The 14,329-nt window shown below is 44.5% G+C and overlaps 2 protein-coding genes across 3 annotated transcripts in view; one reads left to right on the forward strand and one right to left on the reverse strand.

The window, feature by feature from the left end:
• The window catches only part of LOC147008932 (uncharacterized), a 51,514-nt gene extending 42,030 nt beyond the window's left edge, over positions 1-9,484 (reverse strand). The window contains exon 1 of the mRNA XM_085864096.1: positions 9,173-9,484. The gene's annotated coding sequence lies outside the window, so the exon portion shown is untranslated. The remainder of the gene's footprint in view (positions 1-9,172) is intronic.
• The window catches only part of NOL9 (nucleolar protein 9), a 218,576-nt gene that overhangs the window by 116,425 nt on the left and 87,822 nt on the right, over positions 1-14,329 (forward strand). The window contains exon 1 of one of the 2 annotated variants that reach the window (XM_085864093.1): positions 9,749-10,588. The exons of the other annotated variant lie outside the window; for it this stretch is intronic. Within the exon in view, the coding sequence (XP_085720219.1) occupies positions 9,920-10,588 (669 nt within the window). The 5' untranslated portion in view covers positions 9,749-9,919. Of the gene's footprint in view, positions 1-9,748; positions 10,589-14,329 lie in introns of those variants that run through there. 2 annotated transcript variants of the gene reach the window in all.

Below are 14,329 nucleotides of genomic sequence, written 5' to 3' on the forward strand. Positions count from 1 at the left end.
CGGAGTTATCCGGGGTGACGACCTATAAATTTCGGGTGTTCGGTGGAGCCGACTCTACTGCCCCACCTAGCGGTCGTGCTCGCCACCGGAACTCAGCCCCACAACAATATGTCTTGGGATATGGCTGTGATTTCATGCCTGGCATTGAGGATCTCCATCCATTGTTGGGAGAGCAGAAGCAAGATATCCATGAGAGAGTGCATGGTCCGAAACCAAATTGATGATTGGAAATCAAGCCATTGGAGAAGAGGAAGGATTTTGATGTCTGAAGCGATGATGGATTCCATAACCTTGCTGATGATTGGAAGAGGGTTGATTGGTCTGTCGTTGCAGGGATATGTTTTTGCACCTTCTTTATGCAGGGCAGTAATGTTTGCTGATTTCCAAGCATAAGGCAGATGACCTTGAGCAAATGAGAGGGTGAATAGAACAGAGAGAAGGTGAACAAGGGCAGATAATCAGGTTTTTCCAACACGTGGTCTGATGCCGTCTGGACCGGTTGCAGAATCTGTGTCAAGGTTTGACAGCAAACTCTCCACTTTGTCAGAAGAAAAGGACACAGAGTCCATGGTCAGTTGGATGCAACTGAGTAAGGTGGGTACATAAAGCGATGGGTTTCGTACACAAGACAGATGCAAACACCAAGTTTAGGCATTCAGCCTTTTCACTTGTGGTATCAGCAGTCCCGCCATTTGAGGTAAGGGAGGGGATGGAGGGGGAACGTTCACCAGAAGCATATTTGATTAGACACCACCAGGATTTGGGGAAGGGAGAGAAGTTTGAGAGTTCACACTTGAGCTTCGAAAGATGTTGTTTTCTGCCTCTCCTGAGGGTAGATACACACATGTTCTGAGCTTTATGGAAGGAACTGGGATTACACTCAGTTGGATTTGCTTTCCATGAGACAAAGGCAAGTTATTTCAGGACAACTGCCTTGCCACAAGCTTCAGTGAACCATGGGCAGGAGGAAGGGGAGGACAACTGAAGATGAGAGGGGATAAATCTGTACATGAGGGAGAGAAAGTTTCTTTGAAAGAATTCCCAAGATGAGTTGATGTTGGAGAAAGTAGTGATGGGAGACCAGTCTCAAAGTTTGATGGCTGCTGGGAGACCCTGCCACTCGGCCTGAGTGAAATGCCAGACTCGACGGCGCTGAGGTTGTTCTCTGATAACAGCCAGAGAGATGTCCACTTTGACAAGCACGTGGTCAGAAGAACCGATTGGAGCGGAAGAAGAACAGCAGATATTTTCAGGGAGATTTGTCAAAATCAGATCCAGAAGAGATGGATTACCATTGGTTGAGATCCTGGTCGGGATGTGGACCGATTGAGTCATTCACAATGAGTCGCAGAAGCCTTTTGCTGAAGTGCCATGACAGATGAGACAGGTACCCACACCGAGCCAACTGGCATGATGTCAACTGAAGTCACCACATGTGAGGAAGAGAGAGTTCAGATGAGAAGATAGAAGTTGGCCCATGTTTTTGGATAGTGAGGTGTAAATGGAGTCATCACTGTTTGGTGGACAGTACAGGACACATATAAACATTAGGTGGGAGTGGAGTGGAAGCCATAGCCAGCGGTATTCCTGGGGGTGTGGGCAGTGCATGGAGAGTGAGGAATAGAGCCTTTGATGAAGAGAGCAACTCCTCCACCAGGACAAGGCTCAGGTCTGTCATACCGGAGGAGGGAGCAACCAGGGAGAGATACTTGGGAGTCAGAGACGTCTTGAGGGAGGAAAGTTTCTGTGAAGCAGATTATGTCTGGTTTGTCAGTGGCAACCTGTGTGCAAAGATCTGAAAGGTTTGAGCGAAGGCCCCAGATATTTGAGGTCCACACTTTTAATGAAGAAGGAGGCGAGGATGCACGTGGGGCATCAGACGATTGGTCATCATAAATGGAAAAATTTCCTCCCTTGCTTCAATCGGGTTCCCCACCTTGAGTTTTAACGAGAGAGGGTGAGGACCCCACGGGGTACTTCGGGCTGTACCCTGCCCATAAATTGTACTCATCATGGTTTCCTTTTGAGGTGGTTTTTATGGCCAGATGCCCTTTCTGATGCCAACCCTTTCAGATGCCTCTTACTGTTGTGGGCCGGGGTTCGGCGGCGATAAACGTCCACGAGGTGGAGCAGTAGAGTTGTCTCCCACCGAACACCCGGAATTTAGGTCGTGAGTCTCGGACAACTCCGAAAGGTCACGGGTCACTTTGAGGACCGTGATCGCCAATATTTCGATGGCGTGAGGTAGGGTCCACTTGTCTAATTCCAATTTACCTAAGTACTCACGCCGTCCAACTATCAGGGAAACCACACCCTCGGCCGACTTTGTCCAAATCGAGTCGCTATCACTACTCGGATCCGTCGTAACCGAGCGGAAGTTACCAAAGCCGCGCCGGACCAAATGAACAATTTACAGCACGAACGGCCTTACTAATTCGCAATACGCACCATGCTAGGCCAATGGAGGAAAGCACAGAAAACGAGCTGGTACATTTAACAGGGGTTTATTTATAACAATAATCGGGGAGGGGAACACAGAGCAGACTTATCACGAATAAAAGGCAGGCAATGTACAATGAGCAAAAGCACTTAACAATCCTACTTACAGATGGGGCCCACGGACACACACACAAAAGAAAAGAAACCAGGATTTTATTGTTCCCCTCGCAGCCGTGAGGAGAGACGAGCTGGAGGTCAGAGTAAAAGAGTACCTGCCGTCGCAGGGAAGCGTGCTCGGAAATGCGGCACTTGGTGGCTAATGGTCGTCGGGCACGGTTCGGGATCTCACCAGGCTCGTGGTTCGGGACGGAACCCGCGTGGCGAATCATCGGGCACTCGAACTCCGATCCGTCCACGTGCCGACAAAACCACCTTCTCCATGCAGCCCCCAACAAGCGCAAAACAACAACCATGGCTCCTTTCGTCCACTCCAGTCCTGTCCACAGAACTCTTGTCCACCGAACTCTTCGCGCCAACGCCAACGACGACACACGACCTTCCGTCCACACCACTCCCGTTTTTCCACAACTCTTCTGGCATTGCTCAGGGGCTATATCTCCACCCACACTGGGCGGGGCCTTGGCGAGAATCATCTCGCTGTCCGTCCCTCATTGGCCTACGGCCACACCCTTCTGAGGCGGAGCCGTGGCCCCTGCTCAGTAGCCCCGAATATTCCTCGTGGCCATGTGGCCTCGCTCGTGCATAGAGTAACAGGATCTGCCCTGAGAAAATCATCGTACCAGAGGAGTTTGTCTGTGGTGATGGGCTGGTTGGATCGCGCAGATGGGATGGTAGATGTAGGGGATGTAGATGGCTGATGTAATATCCTAACTAAAGACGTCACAACGCACGTTTTCGAGTCTCCCACCAGACAAAAAGGAAAGGGACCTATCTCACACGTACTTACCGGCATAACTAACTTTGGGACCTGAATGTTGAGTGTGCATGGTTTCCAGATTCGTAACAATACGTCAAGGGAAGGCAGCATGAGGGAAGGAGAAGGTAAAGCAATGTGAGGGGGAGGGTCTGTCGGGACATAACTACCATCCGGACACGTCCAGAGAGAAAGCTCCATCCAGATGACGGGTATAATGGGAAGGGGAGAAGAGAGAGGGGTGGAGAAGCGAGGAGGGAGGGAGATCGAGAAGGGGTGGAGAAGTGAGGAAGCAGGGGGCAGCAAGGAAGGGCGGGGGGAAGGGAAGGCAGCATGAAGGGAGGGGAAAGAAGTGTGAGGGGAGGGCAAAGGAAGGCAGTGTGAGGGGAGGGTCCATCCGGACATAACCATATCATCTGGACATGTTTGGAGATAACCACCATCCGGATACGAGCAGAGATAACCACCATGTTGAGATAACCACCATTTGGATACGTGTGGAGATAACCACCACTATTAGGAGGGGGTGGAGCGAGGATGGGACAAAGAGAGGGAGGGGTGGGGATAGTGGGGGTAGGGGAGTTATCAGAGAATATGTTATATGCTTTATGAACAAAAAACACACACACACACACACACACACACACACACACACACACACACACACACACACACACACACACACACACACACACACACACACACACACACACACACACACACACACACACACACACACGTCATGTGACAGGTGGGAAAAATTTGGCTCTGTAATTGAGAAACACATCAATATGGTGAACAGCTCAGAAATCGGGTGTTATCAAATGTATTTTGCTTTGAACCTCACAAAGAGAAAGCACACCACGTCATAAAATATCCAATTGCCTTCGAAGAAGTCACAAGGGTAAAAGAAAATGTGATCGCTCATACACTGCTGAGGTTAAAAATTGAAACTTCCAAGATACAGGATGAAATTTTGCCATCAAGGCACCCAGGTAACCAAGCATGCAGGCAAACACACACACACACACACACACACACACACACACACACACACACACACACACACACACACACACACACACTCACACACACACACACACACACACACACCTGCGGAGAGTCCCTAAATTACAGATCCAAATATACTCATATATTTACCTCTACCTTATTGCAACCGCCGACTGTACATCCCGATCGGGACATGAACTGGACCGCTGTCGACTGTGGGGTGTTGGGCAAGCGCTTAAGCACACAAGCAAGCACTCCAATTTAATGGTTGGCAAGCGATAGCTTTGTCCGAATGTCCAAACTATGTCCGAATTAGACAAATGAATACGTTTTTTTTTTTTTTTTAGCAGTCGGAACTTCTGCTAAGTTCAATTCTGGAGGTTAAAATTTTGTAATTCAGCTTAGTTTAAGAGATTCTCCTGGTTATCATGTGTGCAAAAGTGAAATAAAGCCACGAACGCTAACGTCTCTGGGCATTTACAAGCATTTCAATGTACCCAATGATTCGTAGCTATGATGAACAGGGACTGGTTACTTTGATTGAGGAAAGTGAAAAAAAACAGAACTTTATCGTTGCAATCTGTTCCAAGTCAAGGCATGGTTGAGCAGGCCAAAAAACATGGCGGCTTAATACTCTCACGAGCTGCAGAGGGCTGACCAAGATGGCGACGCCGCCATCTTGGTAAGGCTTAATGTGGTTTTTTGTGATGAGCACCCCTTAAATTATCATCAAAAGGGGTGTTTAAATTCACCCAAACACCCAATTTTAATTCATGCACCACTTGGAGTTCCCACGGTATACATGCAAAGTTTGGGGCTGCTAGGTTTCATTGTTTTGGAGTTATGGAGAGGACGGAAGGACACACACTGACATTTATTATTATAAATTTTATTGTCTGTAAATCCACTGATCTCTACACCTGGATTGGTCACGTCCACAGCGATTGTATACCGAGGAGTGAAGTCACCGGAAGTTCACTTTCCGCCATCTTGTCTCCCCCAAAACATCACTGCAGCGAAGTACGAAAACAGCAGACTGGTAGTAAGAAATCTCCAAATGCAAGCAATAAACTTTGCATGTAACTCATGCAAAGTTTTATTAGTTGGTGTAACGAACTTGTGGAAATCACAGACCTCATGTGACCGTGAGAGAATGTCACTTTGTGTGGTTTAATCACCTTTTACGTCTGTGCGCTGACAGGGATTACAGATTTACAGACCGCACCGCACCGGTAAGCTTACTAACTCAAGTCATGAACAATATGATAGTAACTTGTTCAATCATTGTCATGCTATTCCTGCATGCCAAAATTATTGAAAACTAATTGATCTTTTCGGGCAAAAAATGAGGAAAATGAGGCTCCAATGAGGAAGGAAAATGGAGAAGAAATGCTAAAAATCTTGCAAGATGCTGAACAATTCATCTTGGGGCTTACAGATGCATCTGGTAAACCAATGTATCTTACCCCAAGGAAGACTGGCTTTATAGGCTTTGCAGCTTGCATCAGGACCATAAAGTCACCAAACTTTATGCAGAACTTATAGCTGCTCATGATGCCCCCATGAAATATCGATTAACTTATAAAGTCAGTCAAGACCATATTGAGTTGTTCTTTTCTGCAGTGAGAGCACGAGGAGGATTTCATAATAATCCGATGGCAGGTCAATTTAGTGCAGCCTATAAGAGACTCTTGATGAGGCACAATATTAAGAATGGCACAGGCAGTTGTATTCTTAGGGATACTACAACTATCCTTCATGTGGAGCCACAGTCACAGTCATCAATCAGCAGAGCACGGAAGTATGATCTTATACTCCGGGATAGTCCAGTACATGATGACCACGATTATGCTGATGTACCAAACTTTGAACAAGTATCAGAATACAAAGAAGCAGCTATTAATTACATTGCTGGATTTGTAGTAAAAATAATGAAACGTAAAGTGAACTGCATGGTGTGCATGGAGGCACTGACTGCCCCCAATGGCAAGGTTCACAACTTTGTGGCACTAAAGGATCATGGACGTCTGCAGAAAGCATCACCTAATGTAATCACTGTTTGCTTGGAAACAGAAAAGTGTTTCCAAAGACTCTTAAAGACCTCAAACGGAAAGCTTCCACAGGGGGGTGGCATCTCACAGGCAGTTGATTTATCAGTGCAGAGCTAAAACTGTTCCCTGAGCTACATGATCACCAGTTTGACACCGCAGTAGATGAAAATCATGTTCACTAGTACCGGTAAAAATTGCATCATCATGTTACTCTAAGATCAAGCGATTCCATATAGGGAAACAGAATGCTTCCACAAATACTAAATATCCATTTTGTACTTGTTGAAATCACAGAGGAATGACAAACTCTATTGCTCATTACAATTTTATATTTAGAGAATGATCAATATTTACAGGGGATGGGAGAAATGAAAAAAAAAATTACAACATTTTGCGTCCCCCTCATGTCCGCTCAAAATTTTCAGGCTCCCCCCTCTGTGTTTTCAAAATTTTCTTGCCCCCCCCCTGTGTTTTCAAAATTGTCTCCATTTAATACTTCATGTTCCAAACAAAAATTTCAGATTCCATCCTGAAGGTTCTCCAAAGCTTGGATTCTTCCTATAATCCCCCTGCGTTATTGATTGGTCCCTTACAAAATAAAAGATATTATCACTGCACAAAAAGAAAGTTCACACTTGTTTGAGTGTCATAATTCTTAATACAATCAATTAAAGAAACTAAAATTAATATGAACATATGAAGAATATTGTTACTTGTGAAAAAAAAACAAATTATTTGAAATCCGCTAGATCCTGACGAGTTTGTGAAGATTGGTGTAATTCAAAAAGTTCCAAATTCAATGAGATTATGCAGGGTGAAATTGCTGAGCTTGGGATGTTGCACTCGCCTGAATTTAAGTGGTGACCAGCGTGTTTCATCGATCTGAAAGACGCCTTCCCTTAAATGCTGAGTTTAGTGAAGGTTATAAAACGTTTTTACAATCTATCTATAATTCCAGCAATGTGTGTGTGTGTGTGTGTGTGTGTGTGTGTGTGTGTGTGTGTGTGTGTGTGTGTGTGTGTGTGTGTGTGTGTGTGTGTGTGTGTGTGTGTGTGTCTGTCTGTCTGTCCGTCTGTTTGTCTGTTTGTCTGCGACCGCCGTTTCTCGACGACCGCCGGTCCGATCTGATTGAAACTTGCCAGGAATATTGCTGGGGACCCGCGGATGTGCCTTTTCAAGGTTTGATATTAATCGGATAAGCGGTTCCCAAGTTATGGCCATTTATCTGTCAACCAATGACAAGACACGGTGCTATGACATCACGAATGATGTCACAATTAATGTTTATTTATTTATTTGTTTGTTTTTTTGTCAATACATTTGTGAATACATTTACAGAGAGAGGAGGGGAGGGAGAGAGGGGGGTGAGAGAGAAGGGGCATCACAATTCAAGAGAGGGGGAGAGAGGAGGGGCGAGAGAGGGAGGGATGAGAGGGGGGCGAGAGGGGGTGAGAGAGAGGAGGCATCACAATTCAAGAGAAGGGGAGAGAGGAGGGGCGAGAGAGGGGGTGAGAGAGTGGGGGCGAAAGAGGGGGGCTTGAGGGGGGGAGAGCGGCGAGAGAGAGGGGCGAGAGATGGGGGGTGAGAGAGGGCTGCACATACTGGCACTCACCTACGGGCCCGCCTCTACGGGCCCGTACTAGTACTTTACAATGTTTTCAAAATGGTTTCAAAAATCTTTGTTCATGATATTGCAAAGTTGACAAAATATTTTTTATTAATATTTGACAAAAATGTTTTACACTAACATTTAGACTACATCCTTTGATAATATTTATTTTAAAACGTTTTCATAGTCTTATCTGGACTCAATATTTTGTATCATTTAAACATTTTAAAAACTCTTTGGAAAAATGTTTTGTTTGCTGGTTTCCATGTACGTATGTGGTAAAGTTTTCGAATGAATCTACATAGTGTACTATCTAAATGTTGTCTTTTTGATATTTGTTGTAAGAGGTACTGCATCTTGAAATTAAAGCAATTTAACTCATCAAGCGTTTATGTGATTTTCATCTCATTATTTACATGCATGTTTTGCATTAGGCCAATTCATTTCTTTGAAAGTGTTCTGTAAATGTTAAGGGCAATGAAATAATATGTAAGCCTATTGGGGGGTGGGGATGGAAGTTTGGGTCGGGCAGAATAAGTTTTTATACGTATACCTTTATGCAGAATTGGGTGAGGATTTTTATTTTTGGGGGGGGGGCGTCACGACTAGCGGGTGAAGATATATTTTTTACCCTAAAAACTTCCATGCCCCCCTGAATATCTAATGGTACACCTCTTATTTTGGAGAGTGACAGATTAAAAACTAACAAATTAAACCCTTTAAGTTTGGAAATTTATTCACATATTCCTTCCCCAAAATCGCTCGCCTATGCGAAAACAAATTTTCCCCACAATAAAAAAAAAAATCATTTCCCCCGCACTCTCTTTTGTACATTAAAAGTTTTGACCCTCCCACTTATGTTGAACCAAAATCCCCCCCCTCACCATTTTTGCCTCCCCTGCTACAAAAAATGTCGAGGAAAACCTAACCTTAAAAAAACACTAAAAACAGCAACAAAAACAAAAACAATTTTAATCTCTTAAAAAACGTAAGAAAGTTGAAACTTTAAAAAATCCTTAAAAACACTAAGAAACGTAGAATAACATAAAATTGCCGAAAATAACAAAACATATTTTAAATAACATAAAAAACATGACTTTAGTTTTGTTTTGTTATTGATGAAGTGACCTGGAGCCGAATGTAACTTGGATGTTCCGCCGATGTTCGTTTTCCGATCCAACCCTGTGTCGGGCCTCATAACATGCATTGATCGCCTCCTTGCAATTGCCAAGGAGCTCCAAGGGAATTTTCCGGAATTCGATTGAGTAATAGGAACAGTAATTTACTTCAAAATCCATTAAAATATTAGACAGAAGTTGAAATATATTTGAAGAAATATATTTTGCAAAATCGGCCGGGCCCGGTTCAACGTTGCGTGTGAGTTCTCGCCTCTTTTGGGGGAGACAAGATGGCGGACAGTGCACTTCCGGTGGCTTCACGCACGGAGCCGTCGTGACCAATCCAGGTGGAGAGATCAGTGGTAAAATCTGTTGTCCTGTACAGTCAGTTCATCGTAAATTTCAATTGCGTAAATAATGCACGAAATAAAGTTTTAAGTTCATCTTTTGTATCTATACTTGGCACTTTGAAAAGGTGATTCAAATACCGTGGCCTGTACCCTGTGAGACGGTACATCTGATATTTTAAAGATTCGTCGTAGCGAATCTGCTGACCGGAATTGAACTGTCAACTGTGCCGGTTCACGCGCTGTGTTCTCGCGCATGCGCGTCGTGTCTGAGCGATGATGGAATGTTCATTCAAAATAAGGTGTTATTGATTCACCGTGTTCTGCGTGTCACTGCATTTAGTCGATCGATAGGGGCTTTCCGAGCGCGATTGCTGTGAAGAGGCCGCTTGGAGTTCCGAGTCACAGCGATGCTGAGAAGAAAATCGTGTTTTGAAATCGGCGGAATGATGACCGATGATTGCGCTTCTGTTAATGCTAGGCCAGGAGGTCGTACTCGTGCTCGCACGTGTGTTCGTGCTCCTCCTCCTGCTGTTCGGCCTGCTGGGGCTCGGGTCACTGCGTTGAGTCCATCTATGGGGGCTTTCCGAGCGCGATTGGTGCGAAGAGGGTGCTTGGAGTTCCGAGTCATGGCGATGCTGAGAAGAAGATCGCGTTTTAAAATCGTTGGCGGAACGTTGACCAGAGTTTGCGCTTCTGTTCGTGCTCGTGCTGGGGCTCGTGCTCCTACCGGCGTTCGTGCTCCCACTGGTGCTCGTGTTCGTGCTCCTACTGGGGTTCGTGCTCCCACTGGTGCTCGTGCTCCCACTCGTGCTCCCACTGGTGCTCGTGCTCCCACTGGTGCTCGTGCTCCCACTGGGGATCGTGCTCGGGCTCGTCGTGCTCGTATTCTGGCTGGAAGGCTGAGGCTCCAGCGCAACGCTAACCAAATCGATGGAGAAAACGCTGCAGAAGAAGACGTTCCAAACGGAAGCGTCATGACACCTGAGACGTTAACAATTCCAAAGAAGTTTTGTGTTGAGTACAAAGTGCTCGCATCTGATGAAGGATGGTGTCTTATTTCGTTGGGACCTGGACAGGTATGCTCAATGCGGTCGGAAAGACACCCACGTGGTGTTATGCCTAATTACTGTACCAGGTTCGTGAAGAAGTTAGAGAGGCGTGTGGTGAGGGACGAGTATTGATTATGTGGTTCGGGTGAGGCTGCAGTAATCTTTCCGGCTGAAATGAAAGCGAGGGAAAAACCTTCAGAGTATCATGCTTTATTTCACTTGATTGAAGCCGACTCTACAGACACATAAAGGAATACACGTGCAGTCGATCACCGCAAAATAAATCGGCAATGAGCCAGCATAAGCACGGAGTCCGGTATACTCTCAATTCTCACCATTCAACGAGCACCAAGTGAACCGCCGCCGTAAATGACAATGCCCCAGGGACAATCCCCCCGACCGCGCGGCATCTCGGTTTTATCTGTCCCGTGTGCGAGCCGCGCGGCACGTGATCGCGCGTCACCTCATCCTTTATTCATCACACCGGCATTGGACCCTCGAGCCAAGGAAAACCGCCTCGGGAGTGATGGTTCTTCTTCTTCTCTTTCTCGGTTTGGTCCAGGAATTGGGAAAGGGCAGCCAGTTTGGGATTGTTTTTATCGATCGATCTCGTCTGGGATTGTTTTTATCGATCGGTCGAGTCTGGGATTGTTTTTATCGATCGATCTCGTCTGGGATTGTTTTTATCGATCGGTCGAGTCTGGGATTGTTTTTATCGATCGGTCGAGTCTGGGATTGTTTTTATCGATCGGTCTCGTCTGGGATTGTTTTTATCGATCGGTCTCGTCTGGGATTGTTTTTATCGATCGGTCTCGTCTGGGATTGTTTTTATCGATCGGTCTCGTCTGGGATTGTTTTTATCGATTGGTCTCGTCTGGGATTGTTTTTATCGATCGGTCTCGTCTGGGATTCTTTTTATCGATCGGTCTCGTCTGGGATTGTTTTTATCGATCGGTCTCGTCTGGGATTGTTTTTATCGATCGGTCTCGTCTGGGATTGTTTTTTTTTTTTTGTTTCTTTTTTTACTTCTGACACCGAAGGTGAAGGAGGTTATGTTTTCACCCCTGTCTGTCTTTGTTACTTGGCCAAATTTCTTTTTTGCCAACTATGTTGGGCTGTAGCGTTTCTGTTTGTTGCACGATTTTTGGCCACAGTTTTCAAGCAATAGTTCTGAATTTTTTTGTGCATGTAGGTGACAGGCCAAGCACAACAACGCTTAGTTTTGGTGAACATCCAAATCCAGATCCAGATACGAGATTTATTTTTATTTTTAAAATGTTTTTTTTTCACCATTGAGAGATTGGGCCAAAAATGATATATAGCACGATATCTCAAAAAGTTGTGGACAGATTCGGACGAAACTTGGTGGACATGTTGGGTGTGTGACGAGGAAGAATTGATTCAATTTTGGTGAAGATCTGGATTGGATACGAGTTTATTGACTTTTTGAAGTGATTTCTCACCATTGAGAGATAGGGCCAAAAACGATATATTGATTGGGCCTGAAATTTTCTCTTGGATCAGGCATTGCATGGCAGAGGTATGTGCTCTACCGAGTGCCTTTCTAGTTCTAAACGAGATTACAGAGAGGTCCATGAGAAGAATACAGTATTACACCTCTTTTTAACATGTTACCAACAGAAGGGTTCGGTACCCATGATGCAATACTTGGATGCCATATTGGTTCGCATGCTGAACAAGCAAGAAAATGTAAATGAGACTTAACAAAGACCAATCGGAGATTGCAGATCCTCGCCAGGACTTGTTTTGTGTGGTGTTTGTGTACTGGTGTGTTACATAATTAATAAGAGATATAATTAGAACTGCCACTTTATTACTGCTGGCATTGATGACCGGGTACCAAGACGTCCCGCTTTGATCTGACACCTGACCCTGACCCATTGCGTTTATTACCCTCACCGGAGAAGAGGGCATTCATTGTGTTTGGGTCTGTCCGTCTGTCCGCACAGAACTTTTGTGGTTTTCTCCACAATCGCTTGTTGGATTGAGACAAAATTTTCACCATTGGTGCGACTACTCATGTAGACTGTTTTAATGATAAATATGAAAGTCATAGGTTACGTAGTGTGGCAGCAATGTTGGGAAAAAAAACGGGGAAAAAACTTTGGACCTCTGTATCTATGAAACCACACCGAAGAAAAAATTGAAACTTGGCACACAGCGAGTACTCCTCATGGGGAATGTGTGGTTTTTATTTTTTTTGTAAATGACATAATAATTGCATATATAGAACACTACATCTGATCAGTATGAAAATTTTTGATGGTCATATCGGGATAAAATGGTCCACAAAAAAAAAAAAATTGATGGTCATCAGTCACGTGATTCGGCAGCCATATTATTTTAAAACAAAAACTTGAAAAGTCGTCTTCTTTGAAGTGGCTGAACAGATCGAGGCGAAACATTACATGTATGACCACCTATCCATGAAGAACAAAAGGTTCACACATGACGTCGTGGATCACATGGTTTTGGCAGCCGTATTGGATTTATCAAAAAAATCTTCTCCAGAACGGTTGGACAAATCGAGGAGAAACTTCATGCAAATGTTCCCTAAGCCATGGGTATTCAAGTTTGGTAAGGAATAATTGAGAGGTCACATGGTTTGGCAGCCATATTGGATTGAAGAAAAATATTAAATTATGTTTTGTCTCGGACCGCTTGATCAATCGACGTGAAATGACACATTTATGATCGAGTAGTGATGTGGAATACACGTTTTAAATTCCTACTTGATCGGACGCATGCTCTGGCAGCCAGAATCGTTTAATATATTTGATGTGGGTTCTTTTTTTTTTTTAAATTACATAACACACCAGTACACAAACGCCACACAGAATACACCACTCAAAAGAAGTCCTGGTGCGGGTCTGCAATCTCTGATTGCTCTTTTTCTTGTTATTCAATTTCATTCATAATGGGATTAAAATAAATTCAATTCAAATCAAATGGAAGACCAAATCGGTACAGTCCTGCATTGGAGTCATCAGAAGGAACCCGAACAAGCAAAAAGCAAAGATGACATCATCAGGAGGAACCTGGATATGATTCCCATTTCAGCTGCTCCTCCTCGACCCTCAAACCCATCCATGCACAGCCAAGTGAGCCTTATTCCAAAAAAAAAGAAAAAGAACCCAGATTCAAATAAATTATATAATTCTGCCTGCCAGACCATGCGTTTGATCAGGTTGATATTTAAAACGTATATTCCTCATCACTACTATATCATAATTGTGACGTTTCACGTCTATCGATGAAGCGCTTCAAAGGAAAGAATATTTGTTTTTAAGATTTTTGTTCAATCCAATATGGCTGCCAGACCATGTGACCCATCAATTGTTCGTAAACACCCTGGTATCCCCAAGGCTTGAACGTGTGTGAAGTTTCCCCTCGATCTGTCGATTAGCAGTTTTTTAAAGGGTTTCGGGTAAATCCAATATAGCTGCCAAACCATGTGACCTATGATGTCATAATTGTCATGAAAACATTCTACATGAGTTGTCTTTCATCTGGTGAAAATTTTGTGTCGATGTGACAAGCGGTTGCAGAGAAAAACCATACTCGTGTTCTGTGCGGACAAACATACAGACCCAAATGCAATACTTTGGCGAGGGTAACGAGGACAAATAAGTAGCGTCACCTTCTGTTGCAGCAAGTCAGAATAACGAGATGAACGTGCTCGATTGTAGAGCTACATGTGCTATCGTTGCCAGGGAAGTGAATACTGTACAACCAACATGGTGGCAC

This window comes from Eptatretus burgeri, chromosome 18, assembly GCF_056783735.1.
Source record: "Eptatretus burgeri isolate ZD-2024b chromosome 18, Ebu_testis_v1, whole genome shotgun sequence".
NCBI classification, from domain to species: Eukaryota; Metazoa; Chordata; class Myxini; order Myxiniformes; family Myxinidae; genus Eptatretus; species Eptatretus burgeri.